The following is a 22,858-nucleotide window of genomic DNA, read 5'->3' as shown; positions in this document are numbered from 1 at the left end:
GAATAATTCGATAGTAACTGAAGTATTCGAATTATTCGATGGTTGAAAAATCATTCATTACTTTTTTTAATACGCATGCGCCTATTTTATATTCGAATGTTTTTAGTAGAATCATAGCCACCTTTACTTAACAAGCCATGAAGTTGAGACTTGGCAACATCTATTGGTAGACCGATTAATTCTGACAGTTCTCATTTGTTTTTAAATAATTTTCACTGTATTTACAGAGAAACTGAAATATTTTACAATATTTCGTGCTCCAAATTATAAAGAACATTAAAAGGTATGTTATTAAGATGATTTTAGTTCAATATAATATATTTTTATATAAACTTGCGTGCATATAGAAATCCGTCCACTTAAAAATTCATTCATTCATTTTTAATGTCTCATATTTCCTAAACCTGTTGGTAGATTTAAGTGATTTTTATAATATGTTATAGCCTAATTCTTTAACAATACCGCTGTAATAATATTGTTGGTAAACAGTTAAATTTTTATGGTGTACCGGGCATTTAAAAAATACTGAAATTTAAACCCAACTATAGACTCCGGTTTTCTTAACATTCTGTTTTTTTGATTAATTTGCTTATGTTTAACAACTAGATTTGTTCTTTATCAATTCAGGGTGTTTCTAAATAAGTGCGACAAACTTTAAGGGGAAAGGAACAAAATGAAAAATTTTGACGCCTGTATTTTAAAGGTAATCATTTTTTTCGAATTCTGAGAAAACTAATAAGTATTTTTGAAAAATTTAAACGCAGAATAAAAGATTACTTTATTACCGAGGGCCAAAAGTCTCTTAGAATGAATAAAAAGTTTTTTTAATGACATATTTGAAACTAAAAATCACACTAAATTTTCTTAGTTTTTCACCCCTGTAACTTATTAAAATAAACATAGAAGTTTTCAGGGACTTTGGGTCCTTGTTCCTAACGTAATCTTTCACTCTGCGTTTAAATTTTTGAAAAATACTTATTAGTTTTCTTAGGATTCGAATAAAATGAATCCCGTTTATATTCTTTTTATTGGTTTTTTTTTTTTATAATAAACGTTACTTACAAGGAATTACTTTTAATATTATTTTGTACAAACTTCCAATTAATAATATTTTCTTGTTCGACTCAAAAAATACTATAAATTTTACCAGAATTTGTACTTTAAAATCGTAGTTACGAAAGCGGTAGACCGAAAGTCAGACTACGGACGTCATCAATTGCGACGTTGCCTTTTTCTCTTCATGGCTTGTAAAGTAAAGGTAGAATGAATAGTTTTTAATGGACGAATGTTTTTATTCGAATGTTTTAAGTGAATAGTTTTAGTAATAGTAATGGACGAATGTTTTAAGTAAATAGTTTTAGTTGGACGAATGTTTTTAGTCGAATGTTTTAAGTGAATAGTTTTAGTAATGGATGGACGAATGTTTTTAGTCGAATGTTTTAAGTGAATAGTTTTAGTAATGGACGAATGTTTTTGTCGAATGTTTTATGTGAATAGTTTTAGTAATGGACGCATGGTTTCAGTCGAATATTATTTTAAGTAGCATGAATCCTTTTAGTAAACTCAGATGAATGAATTTTATTAGTTGAAATGAAAACCTGTAGAGATGAAAAAAGGAATAAAAAAAATAACAAAGAATTTAAATTTAATTTAATATTCATTTAATAAAGTTTATATAAAGTAGAAAATAAATAAATGTGTTGTTTTTGGTAAAATATTTAAAATGCCTTTATAGGTACCTATTAAATAATCTAAAAAAAACTTATTTCTATGCTTACAATTTGGAAATTTAATCTAATCTAATAAAAGAATTGAATACTTGGTTTTATGCCCAATCTAAAAAATAAATAGGTAAACCTTGACTTTCATAAGTTTTTTGGTCTTTAAGTGTTATATTTTTTATAGTCTTGTATGTTAAGAAATATACTTGATCCTATTTAAATTTCTACTTGAAAGTTTATTTCTGTGGTTCTTTATTATTTTTCTTTATTTGTACTAAATAATAGAAATTGGTAGATGCATTTGTCATTTTTAGCCTTAAAATATTAAATGATGTATTTTATTGATTATACACGATAATAATATTGTTGGTAATTATTAATATTTTGGCAAGTAATGAAAGTCAAGTATAAATACAGTTACAGTAGGAAAAATGAAAGAATACCCATGAACGAACATATAAAACACGCTGTATTTTCCTGTCACTGTGTCACACAAAAAATTGTCCAGCGCAAGTACATGTAATAATTATTGTTACAAGTACTTGCACTGGACAATTTTCTTTGTGACACGGTGATAGGAAAATACAGCGTGTTTTATATGTTCGTTCATGGGTATTCTTTCATTTTTCCGACTGTATATAAGATACAAGATACAATGTAATAATGCCGTTATAATCCCTAACGCATCACGCATCAGTAATATTGATCAACACAGTAGAAAACTGTAATTCAACATGGTGGCTGTGCATGAACTCGTCAAATGATAAAAAGTCCTGTAGAGGGACATACTAAATTATTAAATTAGCAATGATTAAATAAATTGATTGACATCATTAATTGGAATAAAAAATTATATGCCTAACCTCTCTATCTTCATTGTTGATCAAAATCTTAGAATATAAAATTTATTTTTTATTTTATATTGCTAGATCAAAATAGTAGGAAACTACTGTTTCAAAATGGCGACTGCACATGCGCTCAATTAAATTAGTAACGAATAGATTTATTCGAATGAATTCATTCGATAGTTAAATTCATTCATTTAGTAATTATTCGATAGTTCAAATCATTCGATAGTTCCCAACACTAGAAAGAAGAGGTGTCAATCTACCTTTGACATTTTTACATGCAATACATGGGCGTAGATAAAAATTTTTTCACTATTTTGTAAGATATTTAAAATCATCATCATCATTCTCTTTGCCTTATCCCTATGCGGGGTCGGCTTCTCTAATTGCATTTCTCCACACAATTCTATCTTGGGTCATATCAATGTTAATCCCCTTTACCAACATATCCTACCTTATCGCCTCCCCCCAGGTCTTCTTTGGTCTTCCTCTCCTACACCTTCCAGGAATCTGCACTTCAGCTATTCTTCGTATTGGGTGATTAATGTCTCGACGTTGAACATGACCAAATCATCTTAACCTATGCTCTCTCATTTTGGCATCAATTGGTGCCACACCTAGACTTCCCCTAATATACTCATTTCTAATTTTATCCTTCTTTGTCACTCCACTCATCCATCTAAGCATTCTCATTTCCGCCACATGCATTCGTTGTTCCTCTTTCTTTTTCACTGCCCAACATTCAGTTCCGTCCATCATAGCCGGTCTTATGGCTGTTTTATAGAATTTTCCCTTCAGCTTCATTGGAATTTTTCTGGTAAGATATTTAAAATATTGATTATAATTTTACTGCAGTCACTGAAGGTTTCCATCTCCGATTTCGTTGAACCTTCATCGATTTTCATGAAAATTGGTGAGTTGTTAGAAGATACATATCCCAAGAAACAAAAATGACAACCCTTCTCGTGGGTGAAAATTTTTTATTAAAAATAACCCCATAAATCATAGAGGACAAATTATAAGCACAATGTGTTATATCAAGTTATAAATATAAATCAATATTGATTTATTTTTATAACTTGATATTATGACAAATTTATTTATTAAAGGTTAAAGATTTTAATTTTTCGTGAAAAAAAAATGAATGTTTTAAAGCGGTTTTTCATAAATTTACTAATTCGAAGAAAAACTTTTTTTACCAAAAAGTTATCATTATCAAAATTGAAGATAATAAAAAATCGAATAAATTTCTTACTTGAAAAAACATTTAATACTAATTCAAAGTGATTTATAGGTAATTAAATGTAATGAACTATTTTAAATGGGAAATAAGCCACAATTTTACAAAAAAAAATGAATTTATTAACGTTTCGACGCCCAAGTCGGGTGTCGTTGTCAAAATAGAAAATAATACTAAATAAACAAAAATGTTGTTGCTCAGTAAAAAATTCTTCTAATAATTTATTTAATCTGACTCATTTATATCGGCAATTCAGGCATGTATTATACATTTTAAAGTAGAAGACTTTAAAATGATATTGCCAATATTGATGAGTTGCGTTTCCTGGGACGACTTTACTAAAAGATAGTTTATAGTATGAAATAAATTAGGCAACTTATGATGAAAATAAGAGAACCCTTCGAATTTTTTAGGAAAAAGTGAAAAATAAAACACACGCCCTTTCCAGAAAAATTAACATCATTTATAGTAATCCCTATAAAGACTTTCTTTACTATATAACTAATGAACTCAAATATTTAGAAATACTCGATATGCGCAGATAAAAATGATAAAAATTACGAAATTTGAGATTTTTTTGGTAGAAAAGATTTTATTTTATTTTTTTTTTATTTTTGTAGAATCAAAAATAACCGAGATAGAATAAATCTGATAAAAAAATTAACGTGTTCGAGTGTTCGAAAGTGTAACGAAAGTAACGAGTGTTCTACAAAAACAATATCATTTTTTGTAAAGATTTTTGGAGTATAAATTGTGAAAAACATTTTTTAGCATAAATGTTCCTCTTCTTCTTCTTTTTATATAGACATTACTCTGTCTGTTTTTCAATGTGCCTCCAGTAAGTTGTCATTCCATCTTTTTCGTGGTCTTCCCACTGATCGTCTTCCTATTGGGGAACCGTCTCTCGCCGTCCTTACTACTCTATTTGCTGTCATTCGGCTTATGTGGTCTTTCCATTCTACTCTTCTGCTTTTCACCCAGTTATTAATGTTGTCCACCTTGCATCTCTGTCATATACGTATACCTGCACTTCTGGCTCTATCACATAGTGTCTTACCATCGATTTTTCGAAGTGTTTTCATCTCTGCTGTTTCTAGCATTCTTTTTGTCCTTTCTGTATCAGGTCGTGTTTCTGCCGCGTATGTCATTATTAGTCTGATGACTGTTTTGTAAATTCTGCCTTTCACTTCTTTTCCGATGTTTTTATTTCTCCATATTGTTTCATTCAGGCAACCTGCGGCTCTGTTTGCTTTATTCACCTGATCTTCCACTTCTGTTTCGAGCTTTCCGTAGCTGCATAGTGTGATGCCTAGATTTTAAACTCCATGACTTGTTCTATTATTTGACCCTCCAGCTCTAATTTACACCTTATTAGATCTGCTGTTATAAGCATGCATTTAGTATTTTTTGGGGAAATTAACATGTTAAATTTTCTAGCGGTTATACTAAATTCGTGCAGCATGCGTTATAAATCATCTTTACTTTGAGAGATTAGTATTGCGTCGTCTGCATAGCAGATTATTTTAAGTTGTTTTTCTCCCATTTGATATCCTTTTTTTGTTCTTACTTTTTTTATTATTTCGTCCATGATCAGGTTGAACAACAGAGGACTCAGGGAATCTCCCTGTCTTATCCCATTGCCAGCTTCAATTGGGTCGGTTAGTTCTTCATCTACTTTTACTTTAATTGTGTTGTTCTGGTAGATATTTTCGATCGTTTTAATTATTCCTAGAGGTACCTCTCTTGCGTACAATAAATGGATAACGTCCTTTAATTTGACCCTGTCAAATGCCTTCTTAAGGTCCACGAAACATAAGTATGCCGGTTTGTTGTATTCTAACGATTTTTTTTTGAATCTGCCTCATTATAACTATAGCGTCGGTGCATGATCTTCCCGACCTAAAACCTTGTTGTTCTTCTGCTAATGTTATAATTTTATTCAGTTTGTTTGTTATCACTTTGGTCGTTAATTTTAGTGTTGTGTTTAATAAATTAATTCCTCTGTAATTCTCCGGTTCCGATTTTTCTCCCTTTTTGAAGAGAGGTATTAGGATGCTTGATCTCCATTCTTGTGGTATTCTGTTTTGTTCTATTATTTTTTGGATTAGTTTTAATAATTGTTTGGTCAGGTCTTGTCCTCCATACTTTAGGAGTTCATTCGATATTCTGTCCTCTCCTGGTGATTTTCTATTTTTTCATTTCCTTAATGCTTCCGTTACCTCTGCTTCTTCAATATTTATTTCTTCGTTTGTTGTCACTTCAGGTGTTGGTGGTTCGTTATCGTTATCTTTAGCAAACAAATATCGAAAAAAGTCTGCCCAAGTTTCCTTCTGAATGTGATTCGTTTTTATTAGTTCGTTCATCTCTTTTCTTTGTCCTCTGATCATTCTCCATATTTCCTTTTGTGTTCCGTAGAAGTCGTGTTCCGTAGAAGACGTTCCGTAGAAATTGTGTTCCATCTGTTTTGAGAAACTCTCCCAGTGTTCTCTTTTTATTTATCTGACTAAAGTGTTTGTTTCGTTTCTAATTCTTTTATAGTGGTTGTATGCCTGTTGTGTTTGTTGTGTTCTGTATTGTAAAAAGACTTTCTTTTTCTTCACATTTTATCTTCACTTCCTCTCGAAACCATGGGGTTTTCTTTTTTGATATATTTGGTATTCGTTACTTTCCTCTCTCCAAGGGATTCTGTTGCTGCGTTAATTATTATGTTACTTTTGAGTTTTTCCCAGCTTTCCTCGATGTTATCATTTTCTAGTATTTCATTATCAGCAATCTTCTCTGATATTCTTTTTCTATACAGGGTGTTTCATTGGGAAAGTAACATACATTAACTGTAGAAAGAGGACACTTGGGTGGTCTCAAAAATACCATACTCAATGGGCCTTACTCCATTACTAACAAAGATATATATATATATATATATATATATATATATATATATATATATATATATATATATATATATATATATATATATATATATATATATATAACCGGTTCTATAGCGTTCTACGCCTTCCGGTACCCAATCGCCAAGCCTGTCGATCTAGCCAGTCATTTTCTTGAAGATTTCTTTCTGACATGGCTTTTGTAATTCCTTGTTTCCAGGAGGTCGGTGGCCTTCCTCTTTTCCGTTTTTCTGGCGGTATCCATCTCATTGTAATTTTTGGTAATCTTTCATCTCCCATTCGTTGGACGTGTCCATACCAGGTAAGTTGGTTTCGTTGTACCTCGTCCACTATTGTTTTCTGCTTACCTACTTTTTCTCTGATCTGTTCATTTCGAACATGGTCCCATCTCGATATTCTGGCAGATCTTCTAAAAAAATCCATTTCAGTGGTAAGCAGCTTATTTTCGGATTTTTTTGTCATTTGCCACACTTCGGAGCCATACGTTAAAATTGGTTTCAGAATAGCGTCGTACATCCTCATTTTTGTATTTAAATTTATGTTATGTTGCCATAAGACAGGGTTTAGGGCTCTAGTAACCTTTCTAGCCTTCGTCACTCTATCATCTATACTGGGTTCCGTTCTTCCACTATTTGTTAATTTAATCACTAGATATATATACTCTGTACAACCCCTGATGTAGTCACTTCCGTCACTAACAAAGATACTGGGTGTTTTATCTATCTTGCCATTTTCTTAATTGGTTCATAACTTTTTAACCACACCGTATATTGATTTTATATTTTTCACGAAAATAGCATTTAAAGTGTACAAGAAATTAATTTATTTACAATTGTAAAAAATCCAGGTTCGGATTAAAAAATATTGGAAATATTTTCCGACCCAAAAACAACACCCTGTATATTAAATTTTTTTAAAATGGATTTTTCAGTTGAAAAGAGGATGAAAAACTAAATTTAGCGGTATACTTTGAATTTTCGGCAAAATGATTTTTCTGGTAAAATTTTGAATTTGAATTCTGAAATTATGTGAATTGCGAGAGCTTTAAGTAGAAAAAAATTGAAATACAGCTGACAACTTGTCAACCGCACTGTATATTTATTTTATATTTAACACGCGAATATTCTTTTAGGTGTCCAATCAATTAATTTATTTTCAATTATAAAAAATCCAGGCCCGCATTAAAAATATTGTATAAATGTTCCGACCCAAAAAACACCCTGTATAAATTTTTTTAAAATGGTTTTTTGCATTTGAAAAAAGGATGAAAAACTAAATTTAGTGGTACACTTTGGACTTTCGGCAAAATGATTTTTCTGGTAAAATTTTGAATTTGAATTCTGAAATTATGTGAATTGCGAAGCTCAAAGTAAAAAAATTGAAATATGACTTAATTTTAATTAATACCATTATTTAATCTAAATTGGTAAAATATTAACATTTTGACAAATAACAATAGTTTTTGATGGTGGTAATTTTGAATAAGTACTTTAGTTTTGAATAGTTATTATGTTGCAAATTTTCGCTGTTTTGTTATAATTTTAAATGCTTTGTTGACTGAAGTGATGTATTCTTTATCGACTCTTTATTATTTATTCATTATTTAAAGATGAATATTCGCCATACACTATTTATCACACATAATAAAAAATGTTAACATATTACCAATTTAGATTAAATAATGGTATTAATTAAAATTAAGTCACATTTTCATCTTTTCTACTTAGAGCTCTCGCAATTGACATAATTTCAAAATTCAAATTCAAAATTTTATCAGAAAAATCATTTTGCCGAAAATTCAAAGTATACCACTAAATTTAGTTTTTCATCCTCGTTTTAAATGCAAAATCCATTTTAAAAAAATTTAATAAACAGGGTGTTTTTTGGGTCGGAACATTTTTACAATATTTTTTAATCCGGACCTGGATCTTTTATAATTGTAACACAATTCACATAATTTCAGAATTCAAATTCAAAATTTGATCAGAAAAATCATTTTGCCGAAAATTTAAAGTATACCACTAAATCTAGTTTTTCATCCTCTTTTCAACTGAAAAATCCATTTTAAAAAAATTTAATGTGCAGGGTGTTGTTTTTGGGTCGGAATATTTTTCTAATATTTTTTAATCCGGACCTGGATTTTTTTATAATTGTAAATAAATTAATTTGTTGTACACCTTAAAGAATATTTGCGTGCCAAATATAAAATAAATATACAGCGTGGGTAAAAAGTTTTGAACCAAATAAGAAAATGTCAAAATAGATAAACCACCCAGAATCTTTGTTATTAGTGGAGTAAGACCCATTAAGTATGGTATTTTTGAGACCACCTAAGTGTCCTGTTTCTACAGTTAACGTATGTTACTTTCCCAATGAAACACTCTGTATAAGTACTCCGTGGATTCCGTACTTAGTCCTTCGACTTTGATTTTTGTTTGTGTTGGTGCCACTCTCTTAGGTGTGAAGCATTTCATGGTGATTCTAATTTTACATAATACTAGGCTGTGGTCACTACCTACATCTGCTGAGTTGAAGCATCTTACGTCAATTATTTTTGATGGATGTATATCTCGGTTAGTTACAGCATAATCTATCATAGATCTTTGTCCACGGGTATTATTGAATGTATATTTGTGTTGGTCTTTGTGGTCAAAAAAGGTGTTGATTATTCGAAGTTCGTTATTCGCGCAGAAGTTTATCATCAGTTCTTCATTTTCGTTTTTGACATTCTCATTATGTTTTTGTTTAATTCCAGGTATTACTTGGTTGCCTATTCGAGCGTTAAAATCCCCCAGTATTATCAACCTTCCTCTAACTTGATCTACTACTTGTTGCAATTGATCATAGAATATTTCCCTTGTTGTTTGCGGCTTACTATTTTCTGGGCCGTATACTCCGATGATGTTCAGGTCTTCTTTCTCCATTCTAATTTTTGCTGTGACAATCCTTTCTGATACATATTGACACTCTTTGATGTTATTTTGGTATCTTTGGTGTATTAGTAAGGCTACACCCTCTTTGGCCCTGTTTTCTTTTGCTACTCCACTGTATATTAGTATATATTCGCCTAATTTTGACTGGCTTTTTCCTTCCTTTTTGGTCTCCTGTAGAGCGCATACATCTATTTTTTCTCTTTTAGCTCTTGGGTTATTTCTTGATCTCTAGTGCTGAGCGATCTTATGTTCCAAGTGGTTATCTCATATGAGTTTTGGAGGTTTTTCTCGTGTCCTTATTTCTTGCCGTGGTCGTCTTCATATTATCAATCCGGTTCCGAGGCTTCACATTGTTTCTTTGAGCAGTATTCGTTTTTACGATTGGTAGGTTGCTAACCTTGCCAATCACCCTCCACATTTTATCCGGGCTTGGGACCGGCTGTGGTAACCTCAGAGCTACTCGATCCACCCCGCAATTACCCCAGGCAGTGTTAGCATAAATGTTGATACTATCAATTACTCCTGGAGCTCATCTGATAGGTATTTCTGAGTACTTTGACAAAATTTTAGTAAGTACCTATAGGCCATTCCACGAATATACGACTGTTTTGGATTATCGCGAAAACGAATATATTTTAGTGTGCAACATAAGAAGTACGAAAGTAAATTGCTCTAATAATAGTAATAATTATTCCAGTAAACAACAATGTAATTTGTAATTTACTTTCGTTTTTCATATTTTGCCCAGTAAAATATTCGTTGTCGAGATAATCCAAAACAGTCATACATTCGGGGAATAGGGTATATAATATGTTATAAAATGTATCGTTTTCCCATTATTTAAGTTTTAATATGTACTTAGGTTTAAGAACTCGCTGAAAAAAAATATGCATTAAATTTCCTATAACTGCTTTTGGAGTTAACACTTTAAAAAGTTTCTCGAGTAAGGAATTTATGTCTTTTCACCAATCTCAGGGTAAAAGCGCAAGTTGGCACAATGTCACTTCTGTTTCTTGAGATATTCTTTAACTACTGACTCTGACCAATTTTCATGCAAGTCGATGGAGGTTCAACAAAATCGGGGGTAATAGCTCATATCCAACTTCAGCGACTGCACTATTTAATTAAAAAAAGAATAATCGAAACCTCTTAAAATTATTCTGGTGTACCTCCATGGTAGACCGCTCTAACTTCAGGCCGAAGTGATAAATCCATGTCAAGGTCATCATAAAGTATGGTATATAACTTCTTGACTAAGATACAAACGACGATACTTGATTGGTTGTCATTTTTTGTATACCTCCTCTGGATGGTGTAATTTTAGCTTGACATCTAAGAACGAACAATACTTAAAAGACGTTTATACCTAATGTCAATCACGAATGTCAATAATGTCAATGTCATTATTTTAAAAATAAGTAACCTTCCTATAAAATCCTTCTTTACAAATATGAGACGTGTCATTTTTATGTGAATTAATCCTTTATGTGAGTGAAACATGTATTAAAATTTTCTTCACAACAAATGTAATAGAATACATGTTGCATTGTAATTTAATAAAATTCTAAACACTGTTAATTTTTGTGGATTCTTGCAGAAAAATTCCCCGTTGGTAAACAATATCAGAGACAAACATCCAGACACCAAAATGCAGAGAAAGACTGGTAAATATTTAAATTCACTAAGTTTTAAACGTTTCTTAAACCTCTTTCGTTATTCATTTTCAGATACAAATTCCTTTTTGAAGTATGTTAGTTTACTAACTTTGACTCTTCAGAATGCTGTGTTGGGTTTAAGTATGAGATATGCCAGAACGCGAGAGGGTGATATGTTTTTATCGTCAACAGGTAAGTTGGCTTGTATTATTCAAATTATGCTTTGAGGTTGACATTATCAATTTAATGTGATAAATGAAAAAATGTGTTAACACCTTGGCTGCATTTAGAGGCATTTATAAACTTACGTTGAGTGCTTTACGAGGCTTATAATATCCCGTATTGAACCTTTGCCACAGTGTGTTATGACACAGATGGTTGAGCCAACTGATAGTGTAATACAAGGTCTATTTGTCTCGTAAAGCAGCCAAGGTGCTAACGGTGTCATGTTGGCATTTTGATTAAACAGACTACCTTCTCAATAAAATTTCAGGGAATGCCTTCTTTGATTGTCTTCATTTTTTTAGATAATAATATTCTCTCTCTCTCTTATGGCACTAGGGCCCATCTCGGGCCTGGCCAACTCCTCCAGTTAGACACACTCAATACCTCTTGTATCAGTGCTTACTTCATCTGTACACCTCTTCCTTAATCTTCCTACTGGCCAACCGCCCCCCCCCCCCATCATAGTTCCACTAAGTGTTCTACTATTGTCTGTCCCACCTTGACTTTACAGTATACGAACATATGGCAATACAATCCTTATGGGAGTTTTTAGAGCGGCGATGCCGATTTTCTTTAAAAGAAGTTTCAATCGGACATTACCAAGGTCCTAAAAATGTAGATCCCTAAAAATGTTAAATTAAAACTAACCTGTTACAGTCAAGTAAAACAATATTTTTCATTGTTTTTTTGTGAGTGATAGCCATTTTCGAAAAGTAATCAGCAATTTCATAATCGATATCATAGAGTTATATATTAGCATAGAGAGAGTGTCATTCAGAGCGAAGTGACGACACCATCTTTTTTCTTTGGATTAGTGCTGTTTCACTCTTACGCATAGTAAAGCTGCTACAGTTGTCCTCCTCTTCCGTGCCTATATTCAGACTGAATGTCATCATAGATTTTCGATACAATGTGTTAGAAAGAGACGCAGCAAACCAGTCGATGAGATCTTGTCGTCAGGAAGCGCGGAAGGTAGGCTCCCTCTATGTTAATATATACCTCTATGATCGATATGCATAATAACTTTTTTTGGTTAAGAATGTTAGAATATTCAACATTAAAAGTGGATGTTGTTCTATGGTTGTTAATTTATGTATTGACAGTACAGACAGTTCTGAAGTAATGTCAAGAAAAATATAAAATAGATTGTCAGTCAAGTTTAAGTAAAGTTTTATATTGTCCTACCAGGTTCTACAGTTGAGAGTAAATAAAGTATAATTGTTGATGGTCAGTTCACCTAAATTAAATTATAACAAAGAATATTAAATAACCTTAAAATTATTACTGAGAACATTGTATTGAGTAACTCATTGCTTATTTGGAAAATTTGGATCCTAATTGCAGTTTATTGTTATTCTTAATGACTGATAATTTCCAAGATGAAGTTAATGTCATTTTAATGTGTTTACACCCTACGTCAGTGGCAGTGAAAGTGAGGAAGACAGGATTATAGAAAGAAGCTAAAATATATAGTTTAAATGAATTTTAATTATTTCTGTAGGTATCTATGTATTTACTAAGGTTTAACATATTTATTCGCTTAAATATATTATTATATAAATGTTTTATACAATTATTTTTATGTATTTTGTTCATATAAAGGTATTTTTTGTAGGTTTTTACAAGTTTTATAAGCCTATTTATATTAAATCTTTTTAAAATCCTCAGTAGCAAAAAGAGCTGACTTTGAAAGGGTTGGTAAAGGTGGTTTTTGCATGTTATTACAAGTTTTAATTGTCAATAGCTCACTCAATTTTTGCTGTAGAAACAATTTTTGTAAAGCACGTTCTTGGGAATTAAATAAGCTACAATTTTATATTTAAACATTTTTTTGTATCTCTGATGTTAATTTTGCTATTCTGAAGAAGAGGCCATTTTTTACAAACTACAAAAATTCGTTATTCGCTTTTAACTCAATTTTTTTTAAAAACTTATCATTCTAAGCCGGTCAAACTTTTAGAACCTATTAATAATACATAAGTAAAAAAGACCAAATAAGGTTAATGACTAATTTTAATTAGGAAGGTGATTAGAGGGTTGCTTGCGATCACTTTTTCGCTGAAAAAAATGGGGACTGACATTCTTTTCATTATAAGTCACTTAATTTTTGAGCTAGAGACTTTTTTTTATTTCTGGTGATAGATATTTTTAAGTGCTTTAAATTAGTTTGAACAAGTTTTCCTCCAAAAATGCATAGTTTTCCCGTCTTTTGACTTTGGAACTACAATATTTAGCATTTAACTAAGAAGAGCCAACATACAATAAAGTATAGCTCGATTACTATTGGTCCCAAAGAAAATTTAAAAAATTGGTTTTGTTTATTTTTTCAAAAGGTATATTTTTGTTAAGTAAAGTTGTTTTGATAAAACGAAAACTTTTGGACTTATTAGCAGAAAACTGATTAAAAACATTGATTTTTTCGATATAAAACTAACACTTTTGACAGCGAATAAATCGAAAACCATCAATTTTATCAAAAAAATGTATAGAACATTTTTTCCTTAGAATGAACGTTTTTACCAACTTTTGCAATTAAAGTAGAACAAAAAATTTCCACCCCCGAGATGGGGTGGCAACCACCCCCATGGTAAAAGCGCCTCTCGGCATGATATAGATTTTGATCCTTGGACTATCCACTACTTATTCTTAACTTTTCAAGCAAATCGATCCATTCTGTAAAAATTGCGAGGTTTTGTCCTATTTTAAGCTTTATTACTTGGACTATAATGTTTTAATGCCATTGTGTTTTTAAATTGATTTGTTTAATTCTACAGAATATTCCCATTACAATATTTTTTACTTTGTGTTTCTATATGATTTATATGTAAAATCGCCAATTATTTGTGGTGATTTATCTGTTGGTTATATTAACGAATTATCTCTCATCAAAATTAAATTAAAAAAAAATGTTTCAAGCTGTTGGAAAAAATGTCATTGTAAGTGTAGAAGTGAAGAGTAAGAAGAAGTTTAATGCATTTCATATTAGTAACAGCTGCATGAGAATTAGGACAGTTATCAATGAGAAGTAGAACTTTCTTATTGATTGCTTGTAATTCAGCAGCAAAGTTTCATAAATATGTTACAAAAAATTTCTGATATCATCCATGACTTCACAGTGTTTTCATATCTGACTGGCAGTGTGCATAGGTCTGCTAGATATGCTAATTACCAAAAGATTATTTTCAAATGATCCTGGAATATTTACTGCAATCATAATTGTTAATCTCATCTTGGACCTTTTTCTTCAGAACAATTCATATGTAATTTGAATTAAAAATTAATATGTAAATAAAATCCCATATTGTAAAAAAAGTCTGGTTCCATCCGCGTTAAAAATGTCATGTGGTCACTACCCTTCGTATAATGTACCTAGGCCATTTTTATGCCATTCATTCTTCTATAACACTTTTATCAACAGTGACAACAAAGTGCTGAGCAAAATTGTCATTTATTGGCACTAGTGATGTAATCGAATGTCAGTTTTTGAACATTCGCGAATACGAATGCGAATGTGAATATCTGCTACTGACATTCGCTAATGCGGATGCGAATGCGAACATTCAGTTTTTTTAATTGGCTTCTATTTTTGTAATGTTTTCTAAATATATAATGATAAGTTAATTGATACTTAAGGGAAAAGGCGCAAAATGTCGCCTGTCAAAATTTTCAATGGGTTTTAACTGAATTCAGTATTTTGAAAATCCCTTAGAATAAATAAAAAGTTTCTTTTGAATTAAATATTTGCAATTAAAAATCACACTAAATTTTCAGTAGTAATTGCACAAGAGCTCTAAAAGTCTATATTAATTTTAGAGTTCGAGTGCAATTTGTTGCGATTATTTCATGAATAAAACTGCTCAAAACCAAAATTTTATTGTAATTTATTTATGTAAGTACAAATTAGTGCAATTAAACACACAGTTGTTATAAATATGTATTTATAAATTTTTAAAACATTTGTCATTAATGTCACTGAATGTATTTTTTCGTAGCAACGAAGGGCATCTGACGTAATATGCTTAACGACGGGAGATTATCAAAAATTATCGATTTAATTCAGACTTCTGTAGCTTTCTATTGGTCAGAATCTCCTATGAATGAAATAATCTCTTTAATTTTCACCCATGTAACTTATTAAAATGAACAATATAGAAGTTTCAGGGACTTTCGGCCCTCAGTAATAATGTAATCTTTCATTTTGCATTTAAATTTTTCAAAAACATTTATTACTTTGCTCAGGATTCGAAAAAATGAATATCTACATTTAAAACACATTGAACTTTTTGTCAGGCGACATTTTGCGCCTATGCCCTTAAGGTAAATCAATCTGAATCTTAAGCTTTATTACATAATACCAAATAATAAAATAACGTGAAGGCTGGATAATGTGATTAAACGAGGTTAAGTTACCTTTTCTTAATAAAAAAAAGATCAGAAGTTAATAGATTGATTTTGATTTTATTAACCTAATATTATCTTCAAATAATTTTTTTTCTGATATTTATATTCGCAAAACATTCGCACAAATTTCGCGAATTCGAATGCGAATGCGAATATGCAAAATCATGCGAATATTCGCGAATGCGAATGCGAATACGAATATTCGTTACATCACTAATTGGCACATTATCTGACCTTTGATATTTAAACCACTTTAATATTCACCATTCAATCTTTGTATGCTTCATTGTTCTGGTTCATTTCATTTTCAAAGAAATTGGTATGAAAAGTTTAAATTTTTTCCCCCTCTTCCCAAATGGTTTAAGTCTGTTTAGAACTCTGCTCTCTAGCTTTAATATAATACACAATTTTTCTTCTTCATCTTTACATGCTATCTCCGCGACGAAGGTTGGCAATCATCATTGTTATTCTAACCTTTGATACTACAGTCCGAAAGAGTTCAGTTGAGCTGCATCCAAACCATTCTCTGAGATTTCTCAGCCAGGACATTTTTCTTCTACCTATGCTGCGGCTTCCTTGAATCTTTCCCCACAATTTTTCCTAGATATTAATTTGGTTTCATTTTTTTTGCGATACAATACAATACAATAAAAAAGATATAGAAAAAGTGTTTGTTTATCGCAATGTTTATTATGTCAAATAAACAATGTCATAAAAAAAATGTTGTTCATGAGACGGCTATTTGTTTTTTCTTACTTATTTGTTTGTTGATTTTATCCATTGTACATTCTGATTTCTAACCATTAATAATAAACTGGAATAAACTGGTGTCTGATCGGTCTATGGAGGAGCGGTACAGCAAGGGATAAGGGCTTGCGGCCTGGTGATACACCTCCATAGATCCCTACCGAAGGGTGTTGACGCCTAAAAACGGTGTATACACACAATAACCGAATCTCGAGATTATCTCTCTCTCTCTCTCTACCTCCCTATCTCTCTTCCCCCCTATGTCTCTTTCACCCATTCTCACTCATCCCCCTCCCCCCGCACTCTCTTTGCCTCCCACCCTCACCGACCTTCTCTCACTCCCTCTCTCTTTTATTTAATAAATTTTCTAATTTATTTTTTCAGTTTCTTTTAATTTGTTTTATCAACAACACTTCACGGAAGTCATTATTTTGAGGACTGTATGAACTTTTGTAGTGTTCTAAAAAGTTTTAGAGTTGGGGATATCTTAATAGTACACTGACCTCCTTACATTAAAGTATAAGACCCACCAACAATTTTTTGAGACCACATCTCATCAACGATGATTTGGTACGAATACCAAAAAGAAGACAACAGTCAGAGAAGATTGAATTCTCTCTATTGCTGCATTGCTTGCATTAGATGCAAACTGCAAGAATGAACCAAAGCCGTCTTCATGAATCTCAAGGACCAGCAATCCATGTTTCCGCTGTTGGGCGAAGGTTAAGAGAACAGAGTTTGACAGTTTTAAGTATATCAGTGGTGCCATTATTTAGTGCTGCTCACAAAAGACACGGACTTGCATTTGCCAGTGAATACTTCAATTGGAAAAAGTATTGTTTACTGTTGAGTGTAGAATATAAATTTATGGAAAAGATGGTCAAAATAAGTTCTGTAGAAGGGCTGAAGAATGTCATGCTGCCTGCAGTCGGTCACACTGGGTTGCTTTTGGTGGTGACTGTGGTAATGTTTTGGTGGTAATGTTTTGGACAGGGATTTCTTTTAAGGCACACACAGATTTCGTTCTGATTGAGACAGGCGCATTAACAGCATAGATATCCCATATGCTGAGTTTATTGGCAATTGTTTTCTGCTAATACAAGATAACGTAGAACCACACACGGCAAGAATTGTAACACAGTATCTTGAAGACAAGATTTTCCAAAAATGGACTGGCTTGCTAAGAGTCCTTACCTTAATCCTATTGAGCACACATATGGAGAATCGTGTTGGCAACACACATTATTGAAAAGTGATAGTTGCCTTTTTTTGATTCAGTTCTTGTTATATCTGTAACAGTAGAAATTTTCAATACATCCAACAGTTAATTTTAGAATAACATAGTACATAACTCATGCACTAATTTGTAGAGCTGTACATAATGTAACGCCTTCATGGAACAGAGTGATATCAAATGATTGCGTTTAAAATAATTCAACTTTTCTATGCGAGTTAACATTGTGGCCCTTAGTTTTTTTTCCTACTGCACAAGACACATAAAAGTAGGTTATTTAAAAAAATTAGTTTTGTTTTACTTTCATTAAGTAACATAGTACCTTGAAATCATTTCCTCAAACATCAATTGAAGGTGTTTATCTTAAACTGTTTAATTTCTAAATGTGAAGGTTTTTGTTTGTTAAATGAGACTATTGATGATCAATACATAAAAATAAATTTGTCCTGACACATAAACGTTACCTTCAAAGCTTAGTACTACCTAAAATAGTATTTGTATTAAAAATTAGATAATTAATCTTTTAATACATTCAGTCACAAATATTTATGTAGACAAACCACTTGTATTAAAGTATGTACATAAACCATTGAAAATATTACAATGTACATAAGAGTATCTTTAACTACATATTTGTTATATAGTATGATGGAAAAGTAAATAAATTCATTATTTCAGAAACAAACGACTTAAAAAAATCTTTTTTTTTATTTTGAAAACACCTTAATTTTAATTTTGAATTGCTATATACAGGGTGTTTCATTAATAATTGGAAATATTTTACCTGTGGATTCCTGTAGTACCGTCTTAAGTTAAAAACTACCTACACTACGAAAAATTGGCCAGCGCAAGTACATGTAATAATTATTATTACATGTACTTGCGCTGGTCAATTTTCTTTGTGACACGGTGACAGGAAAATACAGCGTGTTTTATATGTTCGTTCATGGGTACTTTCATTTTTCCGACTGTATAGAGTATAGGAGATTATAAATATACATAAACGTAGAAGAAACATATTTATCTAAAACATAAATTCCGAGATACTATAAAACATGACTCATTGAAATAAGTCTTCAATTTATTTTTAAATATTTTATTTTATTTATCAATGGGCAAGCCTAATTACAATTAATGTTAAACTATACATTTTTAATACTGACTATATCTACGGTTACAATACAAAAAGTTAATCTGTATTATTATACAATGCAATACACAAGTTATCTATATCTATTATCTCTATCTCTATTACTCGAGCCAAGAGTACACAAAACCTGACGCAAGAATGAGCCAAAGGTTGCAAAGAAATCTATGTTGTCATATTGATTGGCTAGTCTAGCAGTTCTTGAAATGAAGTTGTTAAATCCATAGTTAGTGCGATGTATAGGGTAATGGAAACTAGCTATAGATCTGGTAGGTCTAGATGGAACATGTATATTAATTTTATTGAGCAAAGAAGAAGCAGCAGCTCTACCATGCAGAATATTCTAAAAAGTAATAAAATCTCTCTTCTTATGACGCATAGAAATGGGTAGCATATTTAATGTAGCAAGTAAATCTGCATAATTGTAGTTGTCCAAAATATTTAATTTGAAAGCAATCTGTTTAGGGAATTTATGCTCAACACGACACAAGGCCTCTAATACGACACAATAAAAAGGTGACCATACACAGGACGCATACTTAAACATGGGGAGGGACAAGAGAGCAATAAGGCGTTTTTAAGGCAGTAATCCCAGTAAAATCCTGTGTGCTTCTTCTGATAAAGCCAAGCATCTGAAATGCCTTGTTGACTACATTATTTAAGTGATCAGAAAGTTGTAGAGTTGCATCCAAAGTAACCCAAGATCCTTGATGGAAGGTACAGTATCTAGGCAATGCTGTCCAATCTTGTATTCAAAAGTGATTGGGGATCTAGATTGAGAAAACGTAATGGCTTTGCATTTAGATGGATTCAGACTCATCCCATTTCTTGTACACCAATCCAACAAATTGATTAACTCATATTGAAGTTTATCACAGTCATTGGGAGATTTAATCACACAGCTCAATTTTAAGTCATCGGCAAACAGCAAAAAAAGGGAAGAAGAAAAACATTCGTGAATATCGTTTATAAAAATGTTAAACAGAAGAGGCCCAAGATGTGATCCTTGAGGAACCCCTGAAGGAACAAGAATTGATTTGGAAAGATAATTACCAATTTTTACCATCTGTCTACGATTAGACAAATAGCTGCTAAACCAAGAAATCATTGGTTCATCAACACCCAATCATTATGAGCTTATGGACCAACATACCATGAGACACCCTGTCGAACGCCTTGGAGAAGTCAGTGTAAATTGTATCAACTTGATACCCCCTCTCAAGGGAGTCAAACAAAAAATCTACATAAGTTAATAGGTTAAGCTCACTAGATCTATGTGGTCTAAACCCAAATTGTTGATCGATAAGTTTAGGCTTGAGTTAAAAGGAGTTATACCATATTTAAATATTCTAATAAATATCTTATAGGTCTGGATCCCGCGTATGAAAAAAAAGTTGATTAATAGCAAGCTGAAAATTTGGTAATAGCTTAAGGGTGTCTAGTCGGACAAACTTTGATATATGGGAACACTGGAACAGGGGAAGTTTTAATTGTGGAACAGGTTAAAAATTTGGAACGGTCATACCACGAAAACGGCACATGTATTTTGTCCGACAGAACAGACTTAAACTCTCCGAACAGAGATTAAACTCTCATGCAAAAATCAGACTGCTATTTATCACCAAATGGGCGTTTTAATGAGTGGAACATGTAGAATATGTCAAATGACAGGAATTATGACAGGTGATAAATAACAGTCTGATTTTTGCATGGGAGTTTAATCTCTGTTCGGAGAGTTTAAGTCTGTTCTGTCGGACAAAATAAATGTGCCGCTTTCGTAGTCTGACCGTTCCAAATTTTTAACCTGTTCCAGAATTAAAACTGCCCCTGTTACAGTGCTCCCATATATCAAAGTTTATTCGACTAGACACCCTTAAGCTATTAACAAATTTTCAGCTTGCTATTAATCAACTTTTTTTTCATACGCGTGATCCAGACCTATTACCTTTAACATTAAACCACAATTATCTCCAAAACTAATAACTTTAGGTATTCGCCGTGTGCAAGTACTTGGAGGGGATGTGAGAAACGATCATGTGCGAATAGCAGAGAAATCTTACGACTTTCTTAAATAATTCATTGTCAATTGAAATTGTCAAATTGACGTATATTTCATATCTACTGTCAATGAAGAAGAAAAATTATATGTTGCTCCACAATATTGATATGATATGCAATTATTATATAAAAGTAAATTTAATTAATTGTATTTTGCTTGTAGTAGTGCATTTTAATAATTAATTTTATTTACTACATACAATTGTTTACCTTTTAATAACATAACCTTAGTTTTAGTTTATAATATTACTTTTTCTTCTTATAATTTTTTTGGGCTATGGCCTTGACAATAGTCCAGCAACTAGGACTAATATAATTGGCTAATATAATTAAAAGTGCTAAAAATGTTGCTGAGCTATGAAACCAGGTGTCGCTTTTCCGAACTTGCACGGTCCCAATAGGGAACCCTAATACTATTTGAAAGACAATTGACTTCTTTTTCCACTAAAATTATAAAATACAGGTTATTTCATTTGCAATTATTGACTTACTGTGGTTTTAAGTTTAAAAAGAAATGGCGTATCATTTGTGAACACCCTGTATTTATAAATTCGAGTTCGATGTAAATTCCTACAAGAACTTTACCTACTATTTTGTGTGCAAATGTTTTCAAGGCATTGTTTGTAAATTGATGAGCTATTAACTTTGAAAAGTTTGTCTCATTCTCTCAAATTTTTTGAAAAAGATTAATATCCGCAAGTGGCTTGTCTGTCAAAGTAATTCTTTGTTTCTCATAAATTTTAATTCCCATAAACCAAATTTTCATAAATATCGTGTAGTAGTTTCCGGTATTTAGATATTCCGGTATTTAGATAGCGTAAGTGTGTATAGTTCGTAAATGTATAGGTAGTTCGTTGTTAAACACCCTGTATTTTAATAACAAATTTGTGAATTAATATTGTTCTTTAATTAAAATTTATCAAAGCATTATTTAATTTCCCGCCTCTAGTCAAATGAAGTTTCGTAAATACCTAATATTAATTTTACAATTTGACGACCGATAAGGTAATTAATTTTACTACCCACATAAAATAAAATTTGTGGAATGAAAAAATATGCACCATTGTTCGTAATAAATTATACTTATCCATGATTACGTAACCGTCGACTGATAAGAAAAAACATAGGTTTAATTCCTGCAAACTTCATTTCCATACAGGGTGTCCCGAAAAAAAAAATCAAATCGTGTGTTATAATATCCGTGATCTTCTTATTACGGTACCATCTTCCTTAAAGGTTGACAATAATCTTAGCAAAGTAATGTTTATTTGTGTAGTTCGAAACCAGTCATATTAAACCAGTTTGTTTGCATCTTTCCGGTCCCTCTTGCTTTATATTTTCGCTTTTTTATGTGAGAAAAATATGTTCACGGTACAATCTTTATCTAATAATTAAGTATTAAATACTTTTTTTAGCAGAATAAAACCTTGTTCAACGTACTTCATCCTCAGAAAATGATCGGAAAGCTTGTGAGTGTAATTTTCAAAAAATGATCTCGTTTTAGCTGACGCCTAAATATGATAATGTTACCCTAAAAGAGGCCTGGCGCAAATTGAACCCAACCAAGACACAACCTGCGCCGGCGGGACGGGCGACCCGTGCATTTATTTTTCTAGTGGAGCGCATATTGAACCCAACCTGACCCAACCGTTGGCTGTCGCTATAGCAAATGTTCTTCTTCTTCAGGTGCCATCTCCGCTACGGAGGTTGGCAATCATCATAGCTATTTTAATTTTTGAG

General features: G+C 31.7%; 1 protein-coding gene across 2 annotated transcripts in view; it reads left to right on the top strand.

Moving 5' to 3' along the window:
• The first annotated feature begins 11,046 nt into the window (after positions 1 to 11,046).
• Positions 11,047 to 22,858, top strand: part of LOC126880168 (UDP-N-acetylglucosamine transporter-like) — a 54,897-nt gene continuing 43,085 nt past the window's right edge. The window contains exons 1-3 of one of the 2 annotated variants that reach the window (XM_050643926.1): positions 11,047 to 11,138; positions 11,249 to 11,315; positions 11,379 to 11,498. In XM_050643926.1, the coding sequence (XP_050499883.1) occupies positions 11,300 to 11,315; positions 11,379 to 11,498 (136 nt within the window). In that variant the 5' untranslated portion in view covers positions 11,047 to 11,138; positions 11,249 to 11,299. Of the gene's footprint in view, positions 11,316 to 11,378; positions 11,499 to 22,858 lie in introns of both variants that reach the window. The other variant, XM_050643925.1, reaches the window with a different exon arrangement.

Source organism: Diabrotica virgifera, chromosome 2 (assembly GCF_917563875.1).
Source record: "Diabrotica virgifera virgifera chromosome 2, PGI_DIABVI_V3a".
In the NCBI taxonomy this organism is placed as follows: Eukaryota; Metazoa; Arthropoda; class Insecta; order Coleoptera; family Chrysomelidae; genus Diabrotica; species Diabrotica virgifera.
This window is presented reverse-complemented; position numbering and strand designations above follow the sequence as displayed.